Source organism: Cyprinus carpio, chromosome A2, assembly GCF_018340385.1.
Source record: "Cyprinus carpio isolate SPL01 chromosome A2, ASM1834038v1, whole genome shotgun sequence".
Taxonomy (NCBI): Eukaryota; Metazoa; Chordata; class Actinopteri; order Cypriniformes; family Cyprinidae; genus Cyprinus; species Cyprinus carpio.
Window position 1 is genome coordinate 4353012 of NC_056573.1, and position 26101 is coordinate 4379112.

Consider the following 26101-nt stretch of genomic DNA (forward strand, 5'->3'; position numbering starts at 1 on the left):
ATTATGAGTTTTATCTCATAATTTTCACTGCCATACTTTTATTGCCAATTCTGACGTCAGTCTAAACTCTCAAGGTTTATTTATTTATTTATTTATTTATTTATTTTTGTCATCAGTGACCTTTTATCTCATAGTTATGACTTTTTATCTCATAGTTGACTTAATTTAGATTAAGTCATAATTCTGATTATTAAACCATGTTTTTTGTCTCTATCTCTCTCTCTTCTGTGATAGAAACTAGTCCTGGACACTTCAAACTTCACACTTGTCATTAAAAATTCCCCAGACACACTTAGTGGCACTAACTGCATATTAAAGATTCAGCCTCATGTTTCATTGTGCTCGTTGTTTGATGAGTTTTTTGCAGCTTCACAGAAGAACTGATGCACATGATCATCAGTATGACAAACTCCAGGGATCCACAGTCTGTGCGTTCATCTGTCAATCGGACACTGAGCCGACTAATGCACTGACCTTCACCTTGATCAGACATGCTTATTTAGAAATATAGGCCTGAGTCTAAATGTGTTGTTGAATTTGGTTTACTTTTATCTCTCCCTCTCTGTCTTTCTGAGCATTAAAACTGTAATAAACTTTGTTGAGACTGTCAAATTTGTAGTTATGTTTTTTTTTTTTTTTTTTTTTTTGCTTTATTTCTTTTTTTTTTTTTTTTTTTTTTGAGATGATACTTTTTATTGTTTATGATAGACCAATACTAATCACAGTAGTACATGTTTATGGCTTTCAGATGAATCTATAACTATGGGCAGAATGATCCTTTTTTTGCTCCACAGAATAATAACAACATGGTTTAAGCAAATAAAATGACACAATTTTAATCTTGGAGTGAAATATTCCTTTAAGTGATTGTTAACATCCAGTGTTTTAATTTAGATAGACTTTCATTTATTCAGAGACATTTTTGTGGTCTTTGTAGGTGGATTACATTTGCACTGTTCTGTCTTTTAAATGTAGAGACTTTACATGCATTATTCTAAGTGATGTATAGGTACTGCGTTAAAGGTTTGCAGCTGCTTAACCTGATGCTGAAGAACAAGCTTTACTCATGTCACAGTGAAGACAAACAGCTATTGTGAGTGTGATCTTCATTCACAGATGATTCTTTGTGTTCCTCTCTCTTATTTGTGAATCACTCCTCCAGCTTTTCTTGATGTCAGTATCTTTCATCTTTAATGAGAGGATCTTTACGGATTATGTACCTGAAACCAAATAAATAAATAAATCCATAAAAACTACAGCCACATATGGTACTGCTATTACCATTCAGGTGAATATAACGTCTTAGAAACATGACAAAAATGATGGATAATAAACAGAAATATAATAAATAGAAATTATATTTCTACAAGAAATTAAAAAAATAAAAAATAAAAATATTAAAGGCCTTTTTTAGGCCTTTTTTTCATAGTGACATTGTTTTCATGAAAATTAACCAAATTTCACCCAAATTGTCATTAGCGTGAAAAAATACTCATACTGGAATACAAATACACACACACACACACACACACACACACACACACACATATATGCAGTGTTTGACAAACTATGCATCCCCATTGTTTTGTGATCTAAATGGATTAATGTATTAAGGAATTAAAGAGATGAATCAAATTATTTTTTATATAATTTATAGCTTTTCTGAAATCATATTTTCAATCACAATTGCACCTGTTTTAGGCTATCCATAAAATTTATGTATAATTCTGACTTAATTATAAAGTATATAGAGAATATATATGTGGTATTGGCTGTACAGGATTTAATTTAGTATGATTTAAATTATTTAAAAATGAATAATAATAGAATTGTGTCTATTACAATGCAAAACAACTCTTAAAAAAAAGAATTTATAATAAGTAAAATAAGAAATCACATTTTTTGTTTGTTTGTTTGTTTGTTTGTTTTTTCTTCAATGTAACTTCCTTATGAAGTGCAATAGATTCAGCTTCACTTACACAATGTCATTCAGCTCCAGTTTTGTATCTGGTGACGGGTTGATTAAGGCGTATGAGTGACTGCTCTGGTTATTATTCATCCTATCTGGATTAAGAGACAAATGTTAATAATATAACAGCAATCTTCTTCTAGAGCATTTCAGTCATTAGAGTTTGCAATGAATTTAAAATAAATGTTACTTAGTTTGAAATATGAAATAATGCATAATACAATTTTAGTCAAATTGCCAATCATTTTTTGCATTCTGCTGCCATTAGCAGGTGTGGCAAAAGGTTAATTGGTGCTTCCAGAGTTCTTAAAATAAAATGTCTAAACTTTCTAAAAAACATCCTAATTCATTCTGAAATGATTTCACTGTGATATTCATCTCACCGAATCCGTGTGTGGAGAGCCCCAGGTTCTTCATGCGTTTCTTGACCAGCTCCGTGAGCTCCAGTCTCTCGGAGCATGAGAGCAGGACACCGCGCTGCTGGCTCAGTCTGTCTGCATCTCGCTCAGCGTGCCACGGCCCCAGCAGATTGGAAGCCCACTGCATGCTCCTTCGACGCAGAGAATGAGTCTGGATGTCTGGCAATTCACAGGGAATAGCCTCATCCTGCTCCTCCGGGTCCTTTCCCTCCTCAAAGACTGACACTTTGTCTGACATCTGGGATAGTGGAGTCTAGATGGAAAAAACCAAGATATTTCCAATTTCATATTTTCTATTTATTTTAACCACTTAATCTGAAGAACTTTTATTATTTAGTTAACTGAAGGAAAAATATTTTTAATACATTTTTAGCCTGTGTCTGAATTTCATTTTCTCAATTTTTGTTATATGTAACTATTTAACCTTGTTACCAATGTTATGATGAGAAAAATTGTCAAACAATTTTAATTTCAAGCTATGGGAAAAGCTATGGTTATTTAGCAATAACCAACTTTTGGTCCCCAAACTACTGTAGCCCGAAACTCAATTTCCCTGAATTTATCTCATTTGTAGAAAAATTGGATATTGGGCAGTTTCAAGCCTTATTAATATGGAAGCCCATTTCTGCCAGGGACTAAAAAGTTATTTGCAACTTCTTATCTCACAATTCTGACTTTTTTTCTCTGAATTGTGTGATATAAACTGGCATTTGTAAGAAAATGTCAAAACTGTGAGATGACTTTTTCCCCCTCTGAATTAAACTTGCAATTGCAAGTTTATATCTCACGGAATTGTGAGATTAAAAGACTAAATTAAAAGATTATTATTATTATTTTTTTTTTCTGTGGCAGAAACTATCTTTCAAACATTAGTAACCTTGAAACTAAATTCAGGAGTTTGGAGTAAGTTTTTTTTTATTATTTTTAAAAATATATATATATAAATTAATACTTGTATTCTTCAAGGATGCATTCAATTGATGCAAAAATGGCGATGAAGATATTTATGATGTTTCAAAATGATGCTATTTCAAATAAACACAGTTCTTTTGAACATTCTATTCATTAATAAATGGAAAACAAATGTATCAAGTGTTAGTGGAGTTCACTTGTTCAAAATAACTGATGATTAAGTGATAATTGAGTAAAGCTGGCTCCTGTTTCTCCTGATCTAAACGTGTATATGTGTTGTTGTGGATGGAATGAACGTAATGAAACCTCAGGAGGTTCAAGCATCTGAGACTCAGTCCTGTAGATGCCGATGGGAATGTCTCCTACAGTGGAGGAGAGCATTTCATACAGTCTGCCATACGTCTCAATGCACAACTCCTCCTCTGTGATGCTCATCTGAAATGTAATATGCCATATTTTAACACTACTAAAACAACATGAAATAAAGGCATCTAACAAAATTCATTTAGACGAGGATGTGGGGAATGTGCTAATGTTAAAAGTAACACTTACAGAACAAAGAAAACCAGATTTCGGTGTGGATTCCAGTCCAAGCAGTAGTCTGGTGATGGTGATCATATAATCCTTAACAAAACACTGAAACAACAGAAGCACTTCTAGCACAACAATGGACGAGTTTGAAGGCATGAACATTTACAATTTTCTAACAGCAAGTGCATACACTAACTTTACAAATTTGGGGGTTGATAAGATTTTTTTTAGTTTTTGTAAGTCTCTTATGAGAGAGTCTCTTATGCTCATTTATTTGATCAAAAACACAGTAAAATAGTAATGTTGTAAAATCATTACAATTTAAAAGAAGTGTTTACTATTCTAATATTTAAATTCATTTTAAAATGTAAAAAATGTCATTTATTGCTAATTTCTATTTCTATTGTATTTGTGAGGATATCTAGTGTTTTCATTCATGCTAATGTTGCCATCTAGTGGTCATCAGCAGACGCACAGGCAAAAATGATTTCAGCTCAACAGGCAGCAGCTCTTTGTGTCTTAGTACCTGATAGAGAAGTGTGTCCAGCATCCCAATGCTAAACACCCTACCAGCTGCAAAAGGCAGGCGAAATATGAAGGACAGGTTTGAGCCTTTCTCTCTTTCTTTCTGCTCCGTGAAGCCATGTGGAAAAATGTGGAAAAGAAGATTCGATCCAAACTGATTAATCAAGGCAAAAGCATTATATTATGATTTAGTTAAATAAGAGTAACAAAAAACATGTCCATAATGTCTGCTGACCTTCTCTAGTTTGGAGAAAGCCAGCGAGTGACAGTCCTTTGCGCTGAACTGCATGAATCTCATGTTAGCGGGATGAGTTAACTCTGTGATGATGTTGAGGCCAGACAGCAACCTACAGAGCAGTCAGTCATGTCAGTTACTTAAAGGGATACTCCACCCCAAAATGAAAATTATTATTATTCTGACGAAGTTTTTCATACTTTTCTGGACCTTGACAGTGTAATTTACTTGGCAGTCTATGACACAGTCACAAGTAGTGTTATCAAAAGACCTGGTACTTCAGTACCAAGTTGGTACTAAAAAAATTAAAATGTTACAGTGGCAGGTTTATTTAAGTACCGGTGGTACTGAGTACCCGGTCAACCCGGTTCTTGATGCGCTATCCGAAAGGTGCGCAGATGCTTTCTCTTCATAAAAGCGTGCACTGAGACGTGGCGACATGGGTTATCCGGGTTGTTGGTGGGTTATTTGTAAGGTGCGCAGATGCGATCAAATGAAAGAGTTTTTCAGGTAAGTTTTTCATTGTGTTTCCCCATACATTGGTTTATTTCATAAAAGCGTGCACTGAGACGTGGCCACCGCCACAAGTAGATTTTCCAAAAGGCTTTGACTTTGTTGAATAAACATGAGCACTGCACATGTCAAAGTCAAAACCCGGTGCGGGTATTTTTATATCACTGTATTTCTGAAGGAAACCAACTGTCTTCAGAAAATTATGGATGTCATTTTCATTTCATCTTGCCTGTAACGTTAATGCCTGAGCAGTGTTTGTGAGTGCAGTGCTTATTTGATTACAACCATTACTGGGGAAACTCTCCTGCTCTACAAGCGCCTCCTGCTGGCGGAGAATGAATTTGCATTTATATGCCGCCACAAACAGAGTGCAAGGCTGTGGGAAACACCCCGTTCTATTATGAATATTATAAAATATTTTAATTTGAATGTCAGATTGAAATTAATGCTGTTATAAGAGTAGTTAATCGTTAGCATAAGTGCGGCTAACGCTAATATAATGAGCATTAGAATAAATTTTTTTTTTAACCATTTTATTCCCCTTTAACTTTTATTAGGGTAAAAAACAGGAGGACATGATGATATTTACTATTTTTACACACCAGAAGCTTTTAAATGAATTGTGAATCTAAAATATCTGTGTTAGAGAATGTACAAATGGTTAACATTGTTTGTCATATCAGTCAGATAAGCTTTTTTTTTTTAGCTAACTTAGTTGTTATTCTTGGCTTTAAAATGTAAAAGCCCTTTAAAATTAAATATGTACACAGTTTGGATCAAATTAAAGTATATTAAATTTTTTTTAATTAGCATGTTTTTGTGTGTTTTACTTTGGTACTGAAATTGGTTCCGAGAACCGTGGATTTTCACTGGTACTGGTACTGAATACTGAAATTTTGGTACCGTGACGACAATAGTTAGTAGCATGCCTGGTTTTTTTCATAAATATTTTATTTTGTTTTGTTAAGACGAACAGAGCTTTTACGGATTTGGAACGACATGAGGGTAAGTGATTAATGACTACATTTTCATTTTGGGGTGGAGTATCCCTTTAAGATCTTCAGTTCCCTTCTGAAAAATAAGAGCTCTTAATTGAACTGAATAAGCCCTTGTTCAAGATATTTTTCACAAGTAGCTGAATGTGAATGTTAACGATCTGTAAAATTGTAAAACTAAAAGTGCACGATAAATAAAGTTATTGTCTCCCAAAATAAAGAATCGACTCTGTACTGCCTAGACTAATTTGAATCCCACTTTCATGATAGCTACACATCACAGGGTAACACATTTGCATAATGCGTGCCTATGTTCTACGTTGGCCGGCCACAAACAACTTGACCCTGCCCACAAACACGTAATTCTACTGACGACTGCTTCTCTAATCTCTGGGAGTTCAACGCAGGATTCACAAAACGCTTGCTGTTGAAAGATGGATCAGTATCCTGTTTATTTGGACCAGCTGCTCCACTGAATCACAACCTGTAAGTATGATAAATAACAGATGATTGTATTTTCTATAGAGCGTTCACAATACAGAACTAGGCCATCTGACCAATCAGAGCAGAGCAGGCTCACGGAAAGAAGGGGTTTAGAGAGACTGAATCTTTGAACTGCTTTGAACAAATGGTTTGAGAATCGCTGGAAAATTAAGTGATATTAAATGCATATTTTAAGAAAACAAAAGCATTTTTTGACCTTGCATGCATGTAATCCTATTGTAGGAGACTTACAAAACAATATTAGGAACCTTAAAAATGGCATATTTTTTTTTTTGTTGTGCTTTACAGAAATACACATACTTTGCTGTGTTGATGTGAAGTATTGGATTTAGAAATGTATGTATTTTAAATGTACTAAATTGCAACTACATCATTACAAATGAGTAATTGCAAATATATTTAACCCTTTGAGAGTCTCAAAATCTCAAGGAGTCTCTAACCTGAACAGGGTCTGGACGTTTATAATGGTTTTTGCATCAGCCATATAGTCTTCCTCAGCGCTCATGGTGCTCTCTTTATCCACAACCACCATACTGGCAGCAAACGAGACGCCACAACGCAACAGGTCATCCAGACTGTAAGGAGATGGATGGATGGATAGATCGATAGATAGAACCATAGATAGCTAGACAGATAGCTTGTTAGATAGATAGATAGATAGATAGATAGATAGATAGATAGATAAACAAACATACAATACAATCAAAGTCGATAATGTTTCATAAAAATGTGACTTGCCTGTCGATTGATCCATGCAAGTAATAGATCATTGGGAACCAACAGACAGTCTCAAGAAACTCAGCCTCTGGCCTAAAAGAGACAATCCACACAGAAATACAATATTATGTAGACATCAGGGGGAATGTAACTGTAACTACAAGACTGCAAGACAATGGCAACTAAAGAAGAGTTGGTAAAGCCCAGTGAACGAGGTGAAGTGTAAAATTAAGATGTTTACTCATGTTCCAAGAGCAGCACGATGGGACACAGTTCATTCTCTGATCTGTAAGAGGCTCGTAATGGGAGGATGAAGTTGTACAGGCCATTTCTTGTGGTCTCCGCGGACACAATGATGAGCTTATTCTTTAAACTGTACGCTTTGACATCTTCTTCGTCTTTGTGGTTGCAGGTTCGACAAAAACTGACATGACAATAGGATGATCAAGCAATGCAATATTACAATTCAACATAAAACCAGTGATCCCCAGGCACCTACAGTGAATATTTAAAGCATATATCAAAGACACATTTTGTAAGTTGGAGTAAAAACTCAAATATCTGAGGGGACACATATGCTTCTACATAAACTTAGATATTGTCCACCAAAGTGTAATCATGTGATACCTTTTCTAGTTGCATACAACATTTGGGTGTTTTCTTTTTCCGTAAATGGCAAAGTATCGGTGAGCTTCCGATGTAGGGTAAATCTGGAGGATATCCCTTAACATAACTGCAAAACAAAACAAAAAAAAAGGAAAAAAAAGTTCAGTTTCTGTTTTGATTTGTACTCAAGCTAACAATAACTTTCATAAACAGATTATTTTCTCTCTCAGTGAAAGCAAAAATTACTCATTGCTGCCTTCATCTCCAGTGTAGGGCTGATATGGATTCTTTGACTGATCGCTGAACATGTCGGCAGTCTGGAAAGAAGGTGAATCAGGCAATTCTAGAACAGGAACCATGTTTGGTTTTCTGGTCTCAGATATATTAGTTTCAGCTGAGAGTGATGGACCTAAACTGGACGGAATGCTTAGTTCCTGCAGGTCTATGGCCACCGTACCTTTAGGAAATACAAACAAAAATCTTTAGACAAAAATCTGGAATGACATTACATTTTTATCCACATTTTTGGGAGAATTCAAAGTACCGCAAAGGTCTGAAATGTAAGTTGTTACACACTGAAACGCTTCTCCTCTGCTGATACTCTCCAATTATGATGGCACAGACATTAAAAATGTTGGTCCAATAGCATTTAGAAATACACCACATGTGCGTCTCTCATGCTAAACAAGGCTGAGAAAAAGATTATGGTGCTTTTTATCATTTAGTAAGTTGACACCACAAAAGAGCAGGCAGGATACTCTTCAAACATTCACCTTTTGTGTTTTACAGACAAATGTTAATATTATACTGAACTTAAAATTAAGTTAAAGAAATAATACTTCAATTAATCAAGGACAAATTCAATTGATCAAAAGTGAAATGAAAGTCTTTCAAACGGTTATAAATAAATGCTGTACTTCTGTACTTTCTATTTATGTAGAAATCCTGAAAAAATTTTTTATCACGGTTTCCACAATAAAATTAAGAAGCACAACTGTTTTCAACATTGATAATAATCAGAAATGTTTCTTGAGCTACATATCAGCATATTAGAATGATTTCTGAAGATCATGTAACACTGAAGACTGGAGTAATGATGCTGAAAATACAGCCGAAATAAATTAAATGTTAAAATATATTCATTATTTTAAATGATAATAATACTACAAATAGTACTTTTGATCAAATAAATACAGCCATGTTGAGTATAAGAGACTTCTTGCAAAAACATTACAAAACTTAATGAGAAACTTAATTCAAGATATATTCTTTGAAAACATGACCCCAAACTTTTGAATGATATTGCTGTGATATGTACAGTATCTTTCTTTGAATTATTATAATGCTTATTTGTCTGACCCATGCTAGTAATGGCGCTGCTGGTTGGAGGTTGAGTCTTGGGGCTGTTTTTGCACCCTCTCTTAAAGCAGGAGTTCTCCTCTTTGGTGAGACTGATGTAGAAGCACACATCCAAGGGCTTCATGATGTGCTCAGGACCAGGGTTCAGTAGTATATTCTTCTTAGTGTCATCAGGACACACTCCAATGAGACAGATGCCATACCTACAAATGAGAGAGATATTTATACAAATTATATTTCTGGCCCAGAGGTGAGAAGTGGCCATTTTTGTGGAATCAAATGTCATTTTCACTGTACTATGGCATTTAATGCATTTCTCAAATATGCTTTTACCACATACTCACTTATTATATGCATTAAAGGAGGCATAAGTGAAGCTATTTCCTTCATACTCAGAAAAGAAGATGCTTTCTTTCAGAACAATGCTGTACACTTCATTTCCTGAGCATTTTCCGTAAATTCTGTGCCAGTCCTCAGGAGAGTGCTGACCCTCCCTGCACAGATACACACATTATATCATATACAATATATAAAATTTTGAATTTCGTTACATTAGGGTGAGTAAATATCAAAATTCCAGTGCCAGATTTACTAACAGGTCAAATTAGTGTAAGACTGCAAACGCTGATGGGAGTAGAAAGTTCTGAGGTTAATCTACTGACAATTTGCAAATTAAAGAACACAGGGGCAGCCACAATATTTTCATAATGACCAATGCAATTTACCAAGAGCAGTGCAAATTAGCATAGGGTTGCAGACAAGCAGAGCCAACGATAATCAGGCGTGTCTAATCTACTAACAACACAGGCACAAAATGGGTTAAGATATGCTTTTTGGGGAGTGTTAAATAGTGGCATAAATTTCAGCAAATTAACTAATGCAAACCTTAGTAAATCACTTTGCCTAAGTTTCACATACAGACAACAACGTTGTCAAAACAAATCTGTGTTCGCACTGATCTGCAGAAACTACTAAAAACACTGTATTATGCATGCCAGGCCAGTAATTGGCACTGTCACACTGTAAAAAACACTATGCGAATATTTAATATGCATGCATATGACCTCATTGTGCATGCATATGACCTCACAGAGACATAACAGTATCTTTTCAAAAACTTGGATTTTTCAGCCCCCAAATCACCTCTGTCATGTAAATGAATGGCCAAAACACATAAAAAGTTTTCAGGTTTTTAGTTGAAAATAGTGTCTTGTAAACACCCCCTTATTTAATCCAATAAATTTTGCATCTGTAAGGGTAACTTCTACAAATGCATATGCAATAAGGTCAGCCACAAAAATAACTGTCCACTCCTTTTCATATCTAATTTTTCACTTTGTGCCTTTAATAAAACCTGATAATAGTTTTTTAACACCAAAAGAGGGCCCCAAATCATTTTTGGGTGAACCATTTCTTTAAGGGTTAATGGCGGTGTACGCACAGGCCTTGAGATGTGTGCACCAGCAGGGTGATGAAGGTGGACGTGGCAGGACAGATGCAATTCAGGGCCAGCATAGCATATTTAAACTCTTCCTCACAGACAATATGATCTGAAGGGGCAAATTACAGTACAACTGTCTTAGAAAGATCTGTGTCAAAGTCTTTTGCTGCATTTGTTTGAAATTATCTGGAATCAACTACAAAGACAGATTTAACAGTACCTGCAAATTTCACATGAAATTTGTTTTCTGCTTTGAGAATCTGAACAAAAAGAGTGCAGCTTGGAGCAAAGTCCTTCACTGCCCAAGCCCTCAGGATGGTCTGGTAATCCTGAGAAGAAACAAATTAGTAATAAAAGGTGGAATATTCATAGAAATTATCATAAATAAAAATATATTCTATATGTTCCATCCATTCACCGATGACTTGACGATAATCATTTTAAAATGTTTTAAACACAAGTATGTATTTCTTCACTTTTTGATGAAGAATTTCAGTAATACATACTGCTGCATTGCGGTCCTCCTCACAGCGACAAGTCAGAATGAAGCAAGCCTCAGCATTATCCAGCCTGTATGGAAAGACATGTTTTCAAAGAATATATCTTGAATTAATTTCTTATGTCATTGCCATTTCTTTAATCGTTTTTAAGTGTTATATTATTGTGATAACCTAGAAATCATGATATTTTCTGTATATGGTAGTAGTTGCACAGCAGTAGCCCAATGTAGATGTGGAATGTGAAACAGGCCAAAGATTTTGCAGGAGATAAACGTAAATGTCTCTGAACTTACTTTGCTCTGACCAGATCTTGATCTTTGAGGGCAGAGCCCTGCAGATATATGACTCTATGTGACCACATTGGGATCCGCAGCACCCGTCTCACCGCCGCATCCTGCTCTGCAGGGCAAAGGATGATGACATAGTACTCCTAGAAGACAACAACATCAAACAGACAGAATAAATGAAGTTTGTCAAGAGTCAAATTAAATTTACTAGCAGACATTAATACCTACTTTGTGTTACCTGGTAAATTACCTGATCATTAAAGGGTTAGTTCACCCCAAAATGAAAATTCTGTCATTAATTACTCACCCTCATGTAGTTCCAAACCCGTAAGACCATCTTCGGAACACAAATTAAGATATTTTTGACGAAATCGGAGATGTGACCCTCCATAGACAGCAACGCAACTGAAATGTTCCCAGGTCCAGAAACGTAGTAAATACATCGGTAAAACAGTCCATGTGACATCAGTGGCTCAACTTCAGTTTTGCGATGCTATGAGAATACTTTTTTTTTTTTGCGCAAAGAAAACAAAACTAACACAATTTATTCACCATTCTTCTCCCCTGAGTTACGTCTTCTGCCATTTTAGAGAGTATTACAATGCATACGCACGCTTTACCCTAAGCATAAACAATGCTGATTACGTCAAATACATTCTTGGGTACTCTCAAAAATGGCAGAATACGTAAATCTGGGTAGGGGGGTGGTTGATTGTTTTGTAAGTTTTTGTTTTTTTTGTTTTCTTTGTGTAAAAATAAAGTATTATTGTTGTATTAGAATAATGAAGTTGAGTTTGTGTTGTAACTTGGGGTGTTTTATCGAAATTGCTGTTTATGGAGGGTCAGACAGCTCTCCGATTTCATCAAAAATATCTTAATCTGTGTTCCGAAGATGAACGGAGGTCTTATGAGTTTGGAATGACTTGAGGGTGAGTAATTAATGACATCATTTTCATTTTGGGGTGAACTAACCCTTTAAAGGAGTAGTTCACTTCTAGAATAAACATTCACTGTTAATTTACTCACCCCCATGTCATCCAAAATGTAAATTTTTTTGAGGATGTAATTTTTTTTTTTTTATGAAATTTAATGGTTTTTATTGGATATAATGGGGTTTGATGGTGATAATTGGGTTTTAAGTTCAGAATTGAAATGTTTCAGTGCAGCTTCAAATGGTTCTACCCGATCCCAGCCGAGGAATAGGGGTGTTATCTAGCTAAACGATTGGTCAACTTCTTAAAAAAAATACAAATTCATATACTTTTTAACCACAAATGCTCATCTTGCACTAGCTGGACTTCACGCATTAGTCACATTGGAAAGGTCACACGTGAAGTAGGTGGAAGTACCAACTCAGTGTTTACAAAGCAAATATGCAAAGAAAGTCAGACGTCCTTTACAAAAAAAGACAAAACAACGATGTCAGACGTTTTTGAAGTTGTAGGAGAAAATGAGATGGAGTTTTTCGCCCTAACCTAACTTTTTGAACCAGAGTACACAGACGAAGAACTGACCGTGTGTGACCTTTTCAGGGGATTATGTAATGTGTGACGCACATCGCGGTGACAAGCATCTGTTGGTCAAATTTTTTTGTATTTTTTTTTTTTATTTTTTTTTTTTGTTTGGCTATGGTTTTGGTTGGTATTGTGTGGGGATCTTTTAGGGTGCTTTGAAGCTGCACTGAAACTGCAATTTGACCTTCAACCCGCTGGTCCTCATTGAAGTCCATCATATGGAGAAAAATCCTAGAATGTTTTCCTCAAAAACCTTAATTTCTTTGTGACTGAAGACAGAAAGACATGAACATCTCGGATGACATGGCGGTGAGTAAATAATCAGGAAATGTATATTTTTGAAGTGAACTACTCCTTTAAACATCAGTGTTGTTCATATATGCAACACAAAAGAAGTGTTGTTTTTCTACTCCATTAAATAAAAGTTACTCGGGTTCAGCATTTATTTGGACCCAAATAACTTTCATTGTACGGACAAGAACATGTTTTTCAAAATACATATTTTTGGGGGGGTTCTACAGAAGATGTTCACCCCATGAACTGCTGAACTGATTAAGTGAAAAAAAAAATATTCATATAAAACCTAAGTCAGTCCTATAACAGTGAAAGCAGTGACAATAACAACGAGTAGTAACAAGTAGTAAAATAACTGCTGAATAGACCATCCAATGAAACTGAGTATGCCTTTGAACTATAATGATTCTGTTTTTATCTTCAGGGGATCAAGCATTTAGCTCTGCAACCCTACTGTAATTGTTAGGATTTTTATTGGGGGTTCAAGTACTAAAACGTATATCTTCGATCTCATTTCCATTTTTAATTTTTCACTAAACCTACCCTTACCTAACCCTAACCCCACCTTCACTATGGGGCACCAAAACATTTGAAGTTGGCTGGGACACTTTTACTACAATAGCTATAATTTTTCAATGGAATGAGATATTTTCACTAAACCTGGTACTCATATGTATTAGCTCATTCTGTGGTTAACTGAAAAAAAATTGCAGTGATTGGTCACTTGGTGTCAACCCTTGGTATCAACCCTTTGACCAATCGACTTGAAAACTAGCATGCAGTGTCTTTGTCCTAAGTGCCATGATTGTCTATAAAAATATTGACGTATCTTGAAAAATATGGCTGCCATTGGCCAATCAAATTTGTGCACCAATTAGACAAGGTTAACGGAGGGTGATCAGAATGAAACTTGACAGGCCTGTTTGACACATGGTCCTAGAGGTCTGTTAGATATTTGAAAGAAATCAGCCACCGGGGGCACTACTGTACTTATGCTGTGTTTCACACATACACGCAATACTCATATCATATTAAAGATCTCCTCATTCTGAACAACTTTGCCTCTGGTTACCACTGTTGTCAATCAAATCGTTCATTTAATATTTGAGACTATTTTAAAAAACTACTTTTGCAAACTAGTACAGTACATTGCAGTACAATTGCCTGGGCTCTCTAGGTCAATAATTATCAAAAAATGTTGAACTTTAGTCTTTGGATAGCTATAACCGGTTCATTTAGAAAATAGGTGTGGCAAAATGTACACAAAATCCTATACTTCCTAAACGAAAATGTGCTTCACAAAATTAGGTGAGCAAATGCAACGTGATCTAAAGAAGCATGCAAAGTTTTATGGAGATCGAACCATAGATGGCATTATAATGTGAAAAATGCTGTATTTCTTTGGCAAATTATATGATATTACTGAAATTGGTATTTTTCATCACTGATTTAAGTGGTTACAAGATTGCTAAATAATTGCACTTTAAGGCCTTAAAGTGCTTAAAAACGATGATTACTGCTTGCAGTTATATTTTATTTTTGTTATGTACCTGAAGTCTTGGGTGAGCATAAAACTCATTGAGGAAATCCATCAGCAGGTCGATTTTGACTGAACTGACACACAACACCACGTGTCTCTCGGTTTCTGTTCTTTGCTTGCTGTAATCTCCTCCTGACTTCTGCCGCTCCATCCACAAGTAGGCCAGCTCCTCAAACTAGTGCATCACAGCACACAGAGAAAACACCATAATGCACTGAATTAGCTCTCATTCTTTAATGACATTGCCACAACAGTAGATTAGTTCTGAGATATCCCTCATGGGACCTAGGAATAAAGTGTATGAACATTGTGAAGCCTTTTTTAACACAAAAAAAATATATTTTCAAGAATGCTGGTAACCAAACAGTTGCTGGTAGCCATCGACTTCCACTGTATTTTTCCCCCCTTTAGTGTGGAAATCAATGGCTACTAGAAACTGTTTGGTTAAGAAAAATTCTTGTTCAACTTAAGGGATAATGATAGAATTTTCATTTTTGGGTGAACTATCCCTTTAACAGTTAAAAAAAAAAATGCATATAGTTTTTTGTTGATTCTTTATTATTTTAGTTTTATAACATTTTAACAATTTGATTTAGAACAATTAGAAGATAAATGTCAATTATTTAAGTGTGCAAATACTTTTTTTTTAAGAATTTTCCAGTTCGGATAGAATAAAAATGAAAAAAAAAAAAAAAAAACGTATTGAACCGCTAATTTTTGACAAGCTGACAACTGGAGCAAATTCAAAAAAGAAAGGCGCCTATATTGCAAAGCTGACTATCAGACAGTTCAAAGAAGGTGCAGGCCTATACTCTGCTGAACTTAGCAGGCCCTGACATGGCGGAGAAATCCGTGGCTTTCTCATTTGCTGAAGGAGAGGACAGAGAAGATCCCAACCTATTACTGCAAATGTTTGCTGAACTCTACTTTCCCACAAAGAATATAATAATGGACAGACACATCTTCAATACAACTAACTAAAAGCCTGGTGTCTTACGCTTCCATACTCAAAATACTTGCAAAAAAATGTGACTTGTGAACTTTAATTTTCGAGCTAATAAGTGACCGCACGGTTTGTGGGAGTGAATGTGAGAAGAGTGCAGAAACAATTGCGCCACAAGATTAATTATGCTTGGTATATGAGAAATCTGAAAAGAGCACAAAAGAACTGAAACACGAGGCTGAAGTCTGAAGTACCATATAAGATCACTGCAACAGATACCACATCCTTGATATACTCAATTGCTTCAATAAACAATGTAACAACTGTGGTTAATGGAACCACTTTGCAAAGTGCTACAGATTGGCTCCATCACACAAAACAGCACCACAGTCTCAAAGTCGTGATTACTATCCTAAGTGAATTGCAGCACAATTCAGAAACTCAGTCTAACAAAGTGAATTAATTAGACACAACTCTGGATGCCCTTGAGGACACTTTCTATTGGGAGACATTGGATGATGTTTCTAAGAAAGGTGAAATATTCACAACATTGCATCTGAAACATGGGTCTGGCCAATTAAAAGTGGACACAGCAGCCAAATGCAACATTATCTGCCCAACAGCTACACCTCATTGTACCCTTAGCTCACATAAACACTGCTGAAAATGTGAATCTCATTGCATATGGTGGGCAAACTAACAAGACTGAGGGCACCACAACATTAGACTGATCATGAACAAGGCCAACTCAAATTCTGTGATGTAGGTCGTGAAGTGAGACCACTGCTTGGATTGCAACACAGCATAGCAATGGGTCTGATACAGTTAGGACCACATGTGCATACAGTGCAAAACCAAAAACCAGAGGTACGGGAATTCAGTGATCTGTTTGACACCACAGTGCTTGGAAAACTGCCTGTTGTTTATCACATGATCAGTAGCGGCCACTGTATGTGCACCCAACAAAGTTCCTACTTCAAAGAAGTCATGGCAGAGTTCGAGAGAATGACTAAGTTCGGGGCCAGCCATTACCCCTGAAACTGATGCCATAGAAAGCCAAAAGGAAGATGGCTCTATGAAGATATGCATAGATCCATAGATGCCGGCTGACAAGGTTTTCAGCATCCTTGACGCAAAATGCAGATTTTGGCAAATCCCTTTAGATGAGGCATCAGCTAAGCTGACCACATTCATGACACTCTTTGGCACGTTCAGATTCTTGCGCATGCCTTACGGGATTTCCACTGGCAGTGAAGTATTCCAGCCATCCATGGAGCATTTCTTTGATCTCATTAACTAACTGCTTGATTTCTACCATACATTTCTGCCATATGGACATCAACTTGAGATAGTCACCACTGATAAGCTATTACTAAATATAATGTAGAAACTTTAATTTTCTGTAAAGCTGCTTTGCAACGAACCATATATTCGTAATATTCATCATTTAGAAAGGAAAACAAACTCTGCAGGCTGCAGATACACAAACTGTAAACAAAGCAGAGCATGCTTACAATTTTGAATATCAGTTATGCTGATCACTTTCTTTACTCCACTCCACTCAGGTTAATATTATAATATTCGCAAAGGTACACTTAGGTAACAAGACACAAAATTAAAACAGCCTTCTGTCTGTACCATCTTGACTTCTTTGATTGCCATTCTGCTATTATTCTCCTGCACTTACTAGTTCACTCTCTCAATGATGGCCCGATGCCAATTCTACATGTTTTGAATCAGCCCCCCCCCCCCCCCCCGCCAAAAAAAAAACAGAGGACGTCCGACTTGAGCCAACGATGCGGAACACACCAAATAAAAATACATAGGTTGACGTTGCCTAATGGCTGAACATTGGCTTGGTGTGTCCTAGGCTTAACTGGTTAAGGACACTCCTTTTGGTGATTCACAATGTTACAAGTTATGCTGCACTTATTCCCTAGTTAGTTTTGAACATTATGTTTTGTTTGTTTAGTTAAAGCAACAAAGTTACTTTCAGAACTCAAAACTTCCTACAGTTCAAAATGACATCAGCATACAGTGTATATCATGCTAGATATAGTCTACAATAGTTGTCATTCATTGCTGTTTCAAAGTGTAGTATCAAGTCAAGCTTACCTGGATAGGCAGGACTATTAAAGCAACACATATCATAATAACCACCAGTAACTTGGAGGGCCAGATGTCAGGAAGTACATCTCCAAACCCCACTGTAGAGAAGGTCACGATGCAGAAGTAGAAAGAGTCAAAAACTGAGAGTTTTTTTCCAGCACGCTGCAAGTGCTCAACACCACAAATGCTGAAGAGAGGAACAAATTAACAAAAGTAGACAACACAAAGAAGTCCATGTTAAGTATGCAGCACACGAGGGACTGTATACTACAGTATTATATGTATTAATATATTAATTCCACTCATTATGGAAAAGAATTGAAACCATAATGTTTTGGCCACAATTATGGCACCATGGAATACCAAATATTAATTTTGCAGTGCATAGTCTGCATATTCTTGAATGATGCAAACTTCTGCATCTTGATCACAAGTCACTAATGAAAAGCAATGCCATTGTTGCTCTCTAATGATTTCATATAGATATGGCAAAAATTTAGTATTTAATTTCTATATTCATAAATAACAATACATAAAGTTTCAAATGAATTACTCAATTCAGTTATAAACTTTACAAATAGTCAAAATCAGCAAAAGCTGACAAAAGCAGCATAAAATCAGCATAATGGTCACAATGCATGTAAATCGACCATGTTACATATTCTGTGCATGACGCACAAATGCCCTGTTATGTGAGATAAGCAAGCTCCTTTGCTTAGTAAAACATTCAAACATTGACTTATGTGGCAAATGCTCATGAAGTGATGGGATCAGGAAATGACAGAGAACTCATCTTTCGCTCTGTCTGCATTAGCTCTCCAAATGACACCAAGTCGATGAGCAAACAGTTTGTGAAAATCTCCTCTAAAAGCATTGAGATGCACTTACTGGAAATGTAATGGTGATCATGTAGTGCTGTCTGTGGATTTCTAATGATGAACACTTGACCACAGAGCAATTAGTATATTGCTTTAGTCCTGAGATAAAAGAAAAAATATGTTGACAACAAAAAAGCTTCTCCCCCCTGTATGCAGGGGCGTGTCTACGTGGTGGCCAGGGGTGGCATCGCCCCCCCTGAAAGTAGCTGGGTTTTCATCACCCTGCTTTTATGTGCATTTCAAATAAAAATGCCTTAATTCACAAAAAAGTTTTTACTCTCACTTGCGGTGGTTTTTAACCTGTTTGAAAAAGGGTTAATACGAATAATGGGAGATGGAAATGCATTTTGCGTATAAATTCCTCCAAGCGCATTGACTTTGTGCTATAGGATGGTAAATCTTGAGTATCCAGTGGACCAATCTTGTTCCACAGCATCTGAAACGTTGTTATATGGTCATCTGGACAACTGGCAATGCCCGAGCGCAAAGTCCAGTCTTAATCAAAGTATTTCTGTATAATTGCCTCTCAGCAACTGGTTTAAACCGACTGCATTCCCAAACAGCAGCATCCACTCTCTGAAAGCAATAACCGCATCATTGGTTTTGTCTGCTCATTTGAGGAGCAAGTAATTTTCTGTATAGGAAAATTATTATATTCATAGCCCTTCTCCTACTTTTCTTAAGGATGTATAAGTGCCCAGTTTATCAGAAAAAACAAAGTGAAGATTTTGGTTCTCTTTGACTCGCTGGATGGAAATGGTGCTTGTTTCACAAATGTTTTTTGTGCGAGTTAATTCCCAACTTGGGGATTTGAAAAAAAAATTTTGCTTGCATTTTTTGAATTACGTTCTTTTTATGAGATTTGGAATTGGGAACAGAATGTTGCTTTTTTTCGCATTAGTTAAATTCCCAAGAAATGGAAGCAAGCTGATTATCCTTCAGCCTTCTCTAGTTTTTTTTTATTTATTTTATTATAGCCTTATTTTAGGTAAGTGCTTTGTAAAATTGCATTTTATTCAATTATTGGATTTGTGCTTGTTATTTAGTGCATTTGTGTTTTGTTGATTTGTATATAGTTTTGCAATAAAAGCTTATCAACCAGGTTCCAGAAATAATCGAAGGTGCTTCAGAAATTTGTGAGGGTGTCTTTATTTTGTTTTTTATATTTCTATTGTTATCACTGTGTCAATCACTGCTACTTTGAGAGCGAATCCCGCATAAATATGCAGACGTCATTCCCGATACTTTGCAATGTGTGTGTGTGGTCGAAAAACTATGGAGCCCTGCACATGACATTCAAGAAAAAATAAATAAATCGTGCTCACGATTTACTAATTCGTTCCCTCGATGTACTAAAACGTGCACACGATTACTATTTTGTTCCCTCTATTTGCTTATTCGTTCCCTCGATTTGCAAAATCGTGTGCATAATTTACTAATTTGTTCCCTCAATTTCCTAAATCATGCACAATTTACTAATTCGTTGCCTCGATTTATAAATTGTGTGCACGATTTAGCAAATCGAGGGAACGATTTAGTAAATCGTGCGCACAATTTATAAATCGAGGGAACGAAATAGTAAATTGTGCACACGATATAGCCTACTGTTTTTTTCCTGCATGCCATGTGCGGGGCTCCGTAAAAAACAACGTTTTCACATTTTAAATGGATTATAGACTAGAAAGTTTGCTTAGAATGCTCATAACCACTAAAAAGCTGTAACTCTTTGTTAAGTGAGTGTATACACAATGTGTTATAACATAGGCTACATCATGCCGCAAACCAACCTAAAACTTTTTGTCGGAATTTAAACATTCAGACATTTTAAAGTGCGGCTTAAGGCTGGAATACACTATGCAAATTTTACCTAGTTATTTGCCCCTGTTTTTAGATTAGATGTATCAACGCTAGTTGCAGAAAATCAGATTTTCGCAGAAAATGACATTTTATAAAATGGATAGTTCTGGTCCTTGATTCTGATTGGTTGAGCCACATTCAAAGCCTTTGTAAATTACTGATAAATAGTCAGTGATCTCATTACATCAGTATTACTGCGCCACTAACTAGAAAAGTGCACTTATTTGGTAATTGTTTATCATATAGTAATTTTTTATAATGTTTAAAGTTTTTTAATTTTTTAATTTTTTCTAATTAACACTATATATGTTATACCAAATAAATGAAATCAGTATCAAGAAAATCCTTATTACCATTTATCAAAATCCATTTACACTGCAATTACAATTCCATAAATAATGTTATGAATGTTCTAAATATTAAAATGTACATAAATAGAAATGAAATTAATAGAAATGTTGGGAAAAATTAAATTACATTATTACATGTAAAACTAAACTGCTAGTAGGTGTCAGCAAATTTTAATAAGTGAATCATAAAATTCTTAATTCAACCGATTGTTCGAACTGTTTCATTCACTGAAGAACGAACAAGTGACCACTGACTTTATGAATAGGTCACTGAGTCATTGACCAGTATGTGTTGCTGACTCTGAGAGACTATTTACTGATATAAGCAAAATAAAGCAAAAAGAGTATATTTTAAAGAATCGTAAAGGGGCAATTCATATCTTGAATTTTGGCAGCATTTCTTTATGCCAACACCAGATGGAGGGGTACTGAGATTTTTTAACAGTGGTTTAATTTCACAGCAGCTGCAAACTTTTATTCCTGCTCTGATAGCTGCAAAACTACGTGGAGGGTTTGTGTTAATCAAGAGAACATTGTACTTCAGCCAGCAAAGTTTAAATCCCATCTGGCTAGTGCTTTTCAACAACACGTCCTATAATGTTTAAAGGTGCTGTGTGTAAGTTTATGACTCTACTAAAGCATAAAAATATCATAATATGTTTGCAGATATTTAAGAAACATGCGAAGTTAAAATACTTGTTTATCTGAAAAACAATTATACAGTTATTCTCCTTTGAAAATGTGTGGACCAGAATGTCTGTTGTTGTTTTGGTTTGTGAAACCCGCCTACTGCCAGTTTACCCAATTGTATTTCAGCACCCCGGGTTGCCAGTTGTTGGAAAACACAGCATATTTTATTTCATTCATCATCAAGTGCGCTTGTTATTGTTGGTGTCGTCAATCTGGCAACCTGCGTGTGCGTCAAGTCTGAGGAGGAGGGGCCGGGTGAAAAAACCCTCTCCAATATTTTGAATTTGGACTGCAATACCTAGTTCAACCACTCGGTGTTAATCCTACATACAGCACCTTTAAGAATTTGGTTAGTTGGCAGAGTAGTTTATTGGTTGTTTGAACACATTCAATAACATGAGCATCTACAATATGAACACAATCCAGTCAAATGTTTTCAGTTACCTATGGAAGCTCAAAACTTTTCAGACTCCGTTTACATCTGTACTTAGTGTTGTCCACTTGTGATCAGATCGACCAAAATGCATCTCAAAACCAGTTGTAAATGGCCTAAGTTTAGGGCAAATAATATTTTAATAATGTTTTTGTGTTTGGGGCGACTTGAAAAATCCTCAGTCGTTTAGTGTATGAAGCCCAGTTTTTCTCTGTAACCATTTGCAATGCTGGCAAGTGTGTGATGCCTATATTTGTGTAATATATTCTAGCCTGTAAGTGTCCAAACACTTTTAAGAGCCACTCTATTTTACAATTAGCTTGGCAGTACATAAGGGATTAATAAGGATGTGAACATGGATGGACAAGTACATTTGTGGTGAGTAAGTGCTTCTCCCTTTAAAAGCAGAAACCACAAAAATTAGCTGCAATTCAGTGTTTCTCACAGAGCCCCAGATATGACATGTGGGAAAAAAATATTTATATCGTGGCCACGAATGAACAATTTGTTCCCACGACTTACTAATATGTCTACTAATTTTACTAATTTTTGAGCACCATTTACTAAATTGTTACTTCGTTTAAAGTAGCTACATCGTGAGCACGATTTACTAATGAATGATTTGTGAATAGCATATTGCACCATCTTTGCACTCATACTTTATTCATAACAGCCATAGATGTCTATTAGATGAGTGAACAAATTAGTAAATTGCACTGAAGTATTAGTCAGTCATGGGAATCGTGGTTCATTTGTGGCCACGATATACATTTTTTCCTGCATGTCATATCTGGTGCTCCATAGTTTCCGACCCTGATCATGCTGCATGGCTAATTCTTCAGTCTCTGAAAAATACGAGCAACAGCAAACACTGATTAAGACCAGGAAACACAGTTGTTGGGAAATCCTGTTTGACCAGCAGTTTGTGACTGAATGAAAATGTAGACTGTTTATGTGTGTGTGCTTTATATGTGAGTGTGTACATGAGTGGATTTTCACTGACTCACAACGTGAAAATGAGGCAGATGATGGTGGAGATGAGGATGAGGAGCTGATTGAACATGGCTGACTGTGTCCGGTGAATAGCACGATGAAAATCATTCTGACAGCCATAGAGAAAAGATGTAAATATATTAAAGATATTATATATTTGAATTTTTAGTTGAACTGTCCTTCTCTATACAGACAGACAGTCTGCTAAATTTGCAACATTGCAATAATACTACAGAATAACAAATCAATGTTGACACTTTCTTCCAAACATATACTCACAACCATGCTTTCCAAAGCACGTTTTGCCAGCCAGCAGTTCAGAAACACAGGGATGAAGAGGTTTTGGAGAGGATGATCAAAAATCTGTTACAACAAAGATCACCTATTAAACCTTAAGAAAAATTGGAAGCATTTCACCATAATGCAATAGTAATACATACATAATACATAAGAACTAATGTTATATGTAAAACTACTACACAGGGGTCAGTCAAAGTAAGTTCGGAAGAACAAACATGAGCTTAAAAAAAAAGCCATACAATTAAATTTTCCATTTGAGATGAAAGCACTATGAAAAAATACTATGACTTTCAGAACTCAAAACGTTCTAAAGTACAAAATCATTTTGTCTTTAAAGTTCCGTATAAAAACATTAAAGTTGCTTTGTTGTTGCTAGGGTGTTCTGGGTAGTTGTCAAATCATTGCTATGTGGTTGCTAAATGGTTCTGTTTAGTTGTCAGGGGGCTGTTTTGTGGTTGCTAGGTTGTTCTGGGTGATTGCCAGGGTGTTCAGTGTTGTTGCTAGCTTGTTCAGGATGGTTGCTAGGGTGTTGCTATGTAGTGGCTTTGGATATTTGCCAAGTAGGTTCTTTGTGGATGCTAGGGTGTTTTGGGTCATTATTTGCCAGGGAGTTGCTTAGTTGTTGCTAGGGGATTCCTGGTGGTTACCAGGGTGTTGCTATGTGGTTATTAGGCTGTTCTGGGTAGTTGCCAAGTGGTTGCTTTGTCGCTGCATGGTGCTTAATGTAGTTGCCAGGTTGTTGCCATGTGGTTGCTAGGTTGTTTAGGCAGGATTGTTGCCATGGTGTTGCTAAGATGGTCTTGGGGTTGCCAGGGTATTACTATGTAGTCATTAGTTTGTTCAGGGTAGTTACCGGGGTGTTACAATGTTGATGTTAGAGTGTTCAGGGTGGTTACCAGGGCATTGTTCTGTGGTTGCTAGATTGTTCTGATTGGTCGACAGGGAGGTGATCAGGGTGTTCGGGGTGGTTGCTAAGGCATTGCTATATGGTTGCCAAGGTGTTCTGTTTGGTTGCCTGTGAGGTGCTCTGTGGATGCAAGGGTGTTCATGGTGGTTGCTAAGGCATTGCTATATGGTTGCCAAGGTGTTCTGCTTGGTTGCCTAGGAGGTGCTCTGTGGTTGCTAGCGAGTTCAGGGTGGGTAGTGTCCAGGGGGTTGCTTGTGGTTGCTAGGGTGTTCTGGGTAGTTGCCAGGGAGTTGCTATGTGCTTGTAAGGTTGTTCTGGGTCATTGCTATGGAATTACTATGTGCCTGCTAGGGTGCTCTGGGTAATTTCTAGGGCATTACTATGTGGTTGCTAGAGTTTTCCTGGTGGTTGCCAGGGTGTTGCTGTGTGGATGCTAGGCTGTTCAGGCAGGGTTGTTGTCAGGGTGTTGCTATGAGGTTTGCCAGGTCGCCTGGGTCATTGCCAGGGAATTACTATGTGGCTGCTAGGGTGTTCTAGGTAATTGCTAGGGCATTGGTATGTGGTTGCTAGGGTGTTCCTGGAGGTTGCCAGGGTGTTTCTGGTTGTCATGGCATTATTATTTGGTTACTAGGACGTTCAAGTTAGTTGCCAGAACATTGCTATATGGATATTAGGGTGTTAAGAAAAGGTAGTTGCCAGGGAGTTGCTTGTGGTTGCTAGGGTGTTCTAGGTGATTGTCAGGGTGTTGCTAGGTGGATGCTAGGCTATTATAGGTAGTTGCCATGGAGTTGTTTCTTGGTTCCTAGGTTGTTCAGAGTGATTTCCAGGGCATTGCTATGTGGTTGCTAGGGTAGTCTGGGTGGTTTCCAGGGCATTATTATGTGCTTGCTAGGTTGTTCAGGCAGGATAGTTGATAAGGAGTTGATTGTGGTTGCTAGGGTGTTCTGGTGGTATTTTAGGAGATTTATTATAAACCCAAGTGAAAAGAAGTCTTCGTGATATTCTGATTTCTGGATGTGGCTCGAGTCCCTCCCTCAAAGTAAGGGATTTTTTCTCACTTATTTGTCCACCAGGCAACAATCCAATCATTTAGAAAAACACACCTATCATTACCAAGCTGCACAATTTAACATATCTGTTTTATCCTTGCAGTGTGGTACTGTAGGTTGTTAGTTACAAGCCAATGTTTAACACTTAGAAAATCTCTAACACTATTTATAAGCTAAAGTACAAGACCAGATGAACATATTAATGGATTAAGCATTAAATCAATTGGATTACATCTTTAGATAGAAAAGAACTGTGTTCAGATGTGGCAGTACCAACATCACAGCACTATTATTGTTAGTTGTATATTGTGTCAGCAGTTTTCCAATGATATATACTTACTCCAATCACAAAGGGCACTGTATTAATCATTTCCAAGAGGAACGCTATTTGAAGTACCTGCTGCCATATGTTCCCCTAGATCATTAGAGAGACCACAAAGATACAGAATGATCACAGATGTTATCAAGAGTTGCATGGAAAATATATCAGTAGATTGCCTGTATTGTTTGTTAATTGTGCATCATTGTTTTAAGGTCATTGTTTAGAACACAGCTATGAAAATACAAAACGATTGACTAATTTGTTACCTCATTTTAAGTAGCTACATCTTGAGTAACATTTACTAATCTGTTCTGTTCATTTTGTGAACTGACATCAGTTCATGCCATGTCTGGGACTCCATAGTTTCTGACCCTGATCATGTTGCACAGCTAATACTTCCGTCTCAGTA

At 36.4% G+C, this 26101-nt stretch overlaps 1 protein-coding gene across 1 annotated transcript in view; it reads right to left on the reverse strand.

Moving 5' to 3' along the window:
- Nucleotides 1-697: 697 nt before the first annotated feature.
- kcnt2 (potassium channel, subfamily T, member 2) overlaps nucleotides 698-26101 on the reverse strand; it is a 29280-nt gene continuing 3876 nt past the window's right edge. The window contains exons 7-29 of the mRNA XM_042769758.1: nucleotides 25711-25785; nucleotides 23394-23477; nucleotides 23129-23223; nucleotides 17920-18100; nucleotides 14872-15036; nucleotides 11520-11656; nucleotides 11233-11296; nucleotides 10947-11055; nucleotides 10727-10835; nucleotides 9630-9779; nucleotides 9286-9488; nucleotides 8173-8383; nucleotides 7946-8053; nucleotides 7562-7732; nucleotides 7342-7413; nucleotides 7044-7178; nucleotides 4592-4703; nucleotides 4358-4459; nucleotides 3853-3936; nucleotides 3607-3735; nucleotides 2353-2641; nucleotides 1980-2064; nucleotides 698-1220 (exon numbers count right to left, since the gene is read on the reverse strand). Coding sequence (XP_042625692.1) covers nucleotides 1175-1220; nucleotides 1980-2064; nucleotides 2353-2641; nucleotides 3607-3735; nucleotides 3853-3936; nucleotides 4358-4459; nucleotides 4592-4703; nucleotides 7044-7178; nucleotides 7342-7413; nucleotides 7562-7732; nucleotides 7946-8053; nucleotides 8173-8383; nucleotides 9286-9488; nucleotides 9630-9779; nucleotides 10727-10835; nucleotides 10947-11055; nucleotides 11233-11296; nucleotides 11520-11656; nucleotides 14872-15036; nucleotides 17920-18100; nucleotides 23129-23223; nucleotides 23394-23477; nucleotides 25711-25785 — 2916 coding nt within the window. The 3' untranslated portion in view covers nucleotides 698-1174. The remainder of the gene's footprint in view (nucleotides 1221-1979; nucleotides 2065-2352; nucleotides 2642-3606; nucleotides 3736-3852; nucleotides 3937-4357; nucleotides 4460-4591; nucleotides 4704-7043; nucleotides 7179-7341; nucleotides 7414-7561; nucleotides 7733-7945; nucleotides 8054-8172; nucleotides 8384-9285; nucleotides 9489-9629; nucleotides 9780-10726; nucleotides 10836-10946; nucleotides 11056-11232; nucleotides 11297-11519; nucleotides 11657-14871; nucleotides 15037-17919; nucleotides 18101-23128; nucleotides 23224-23393; nucleotides 23478-25710; nucleotides 25786-26101) is intronic.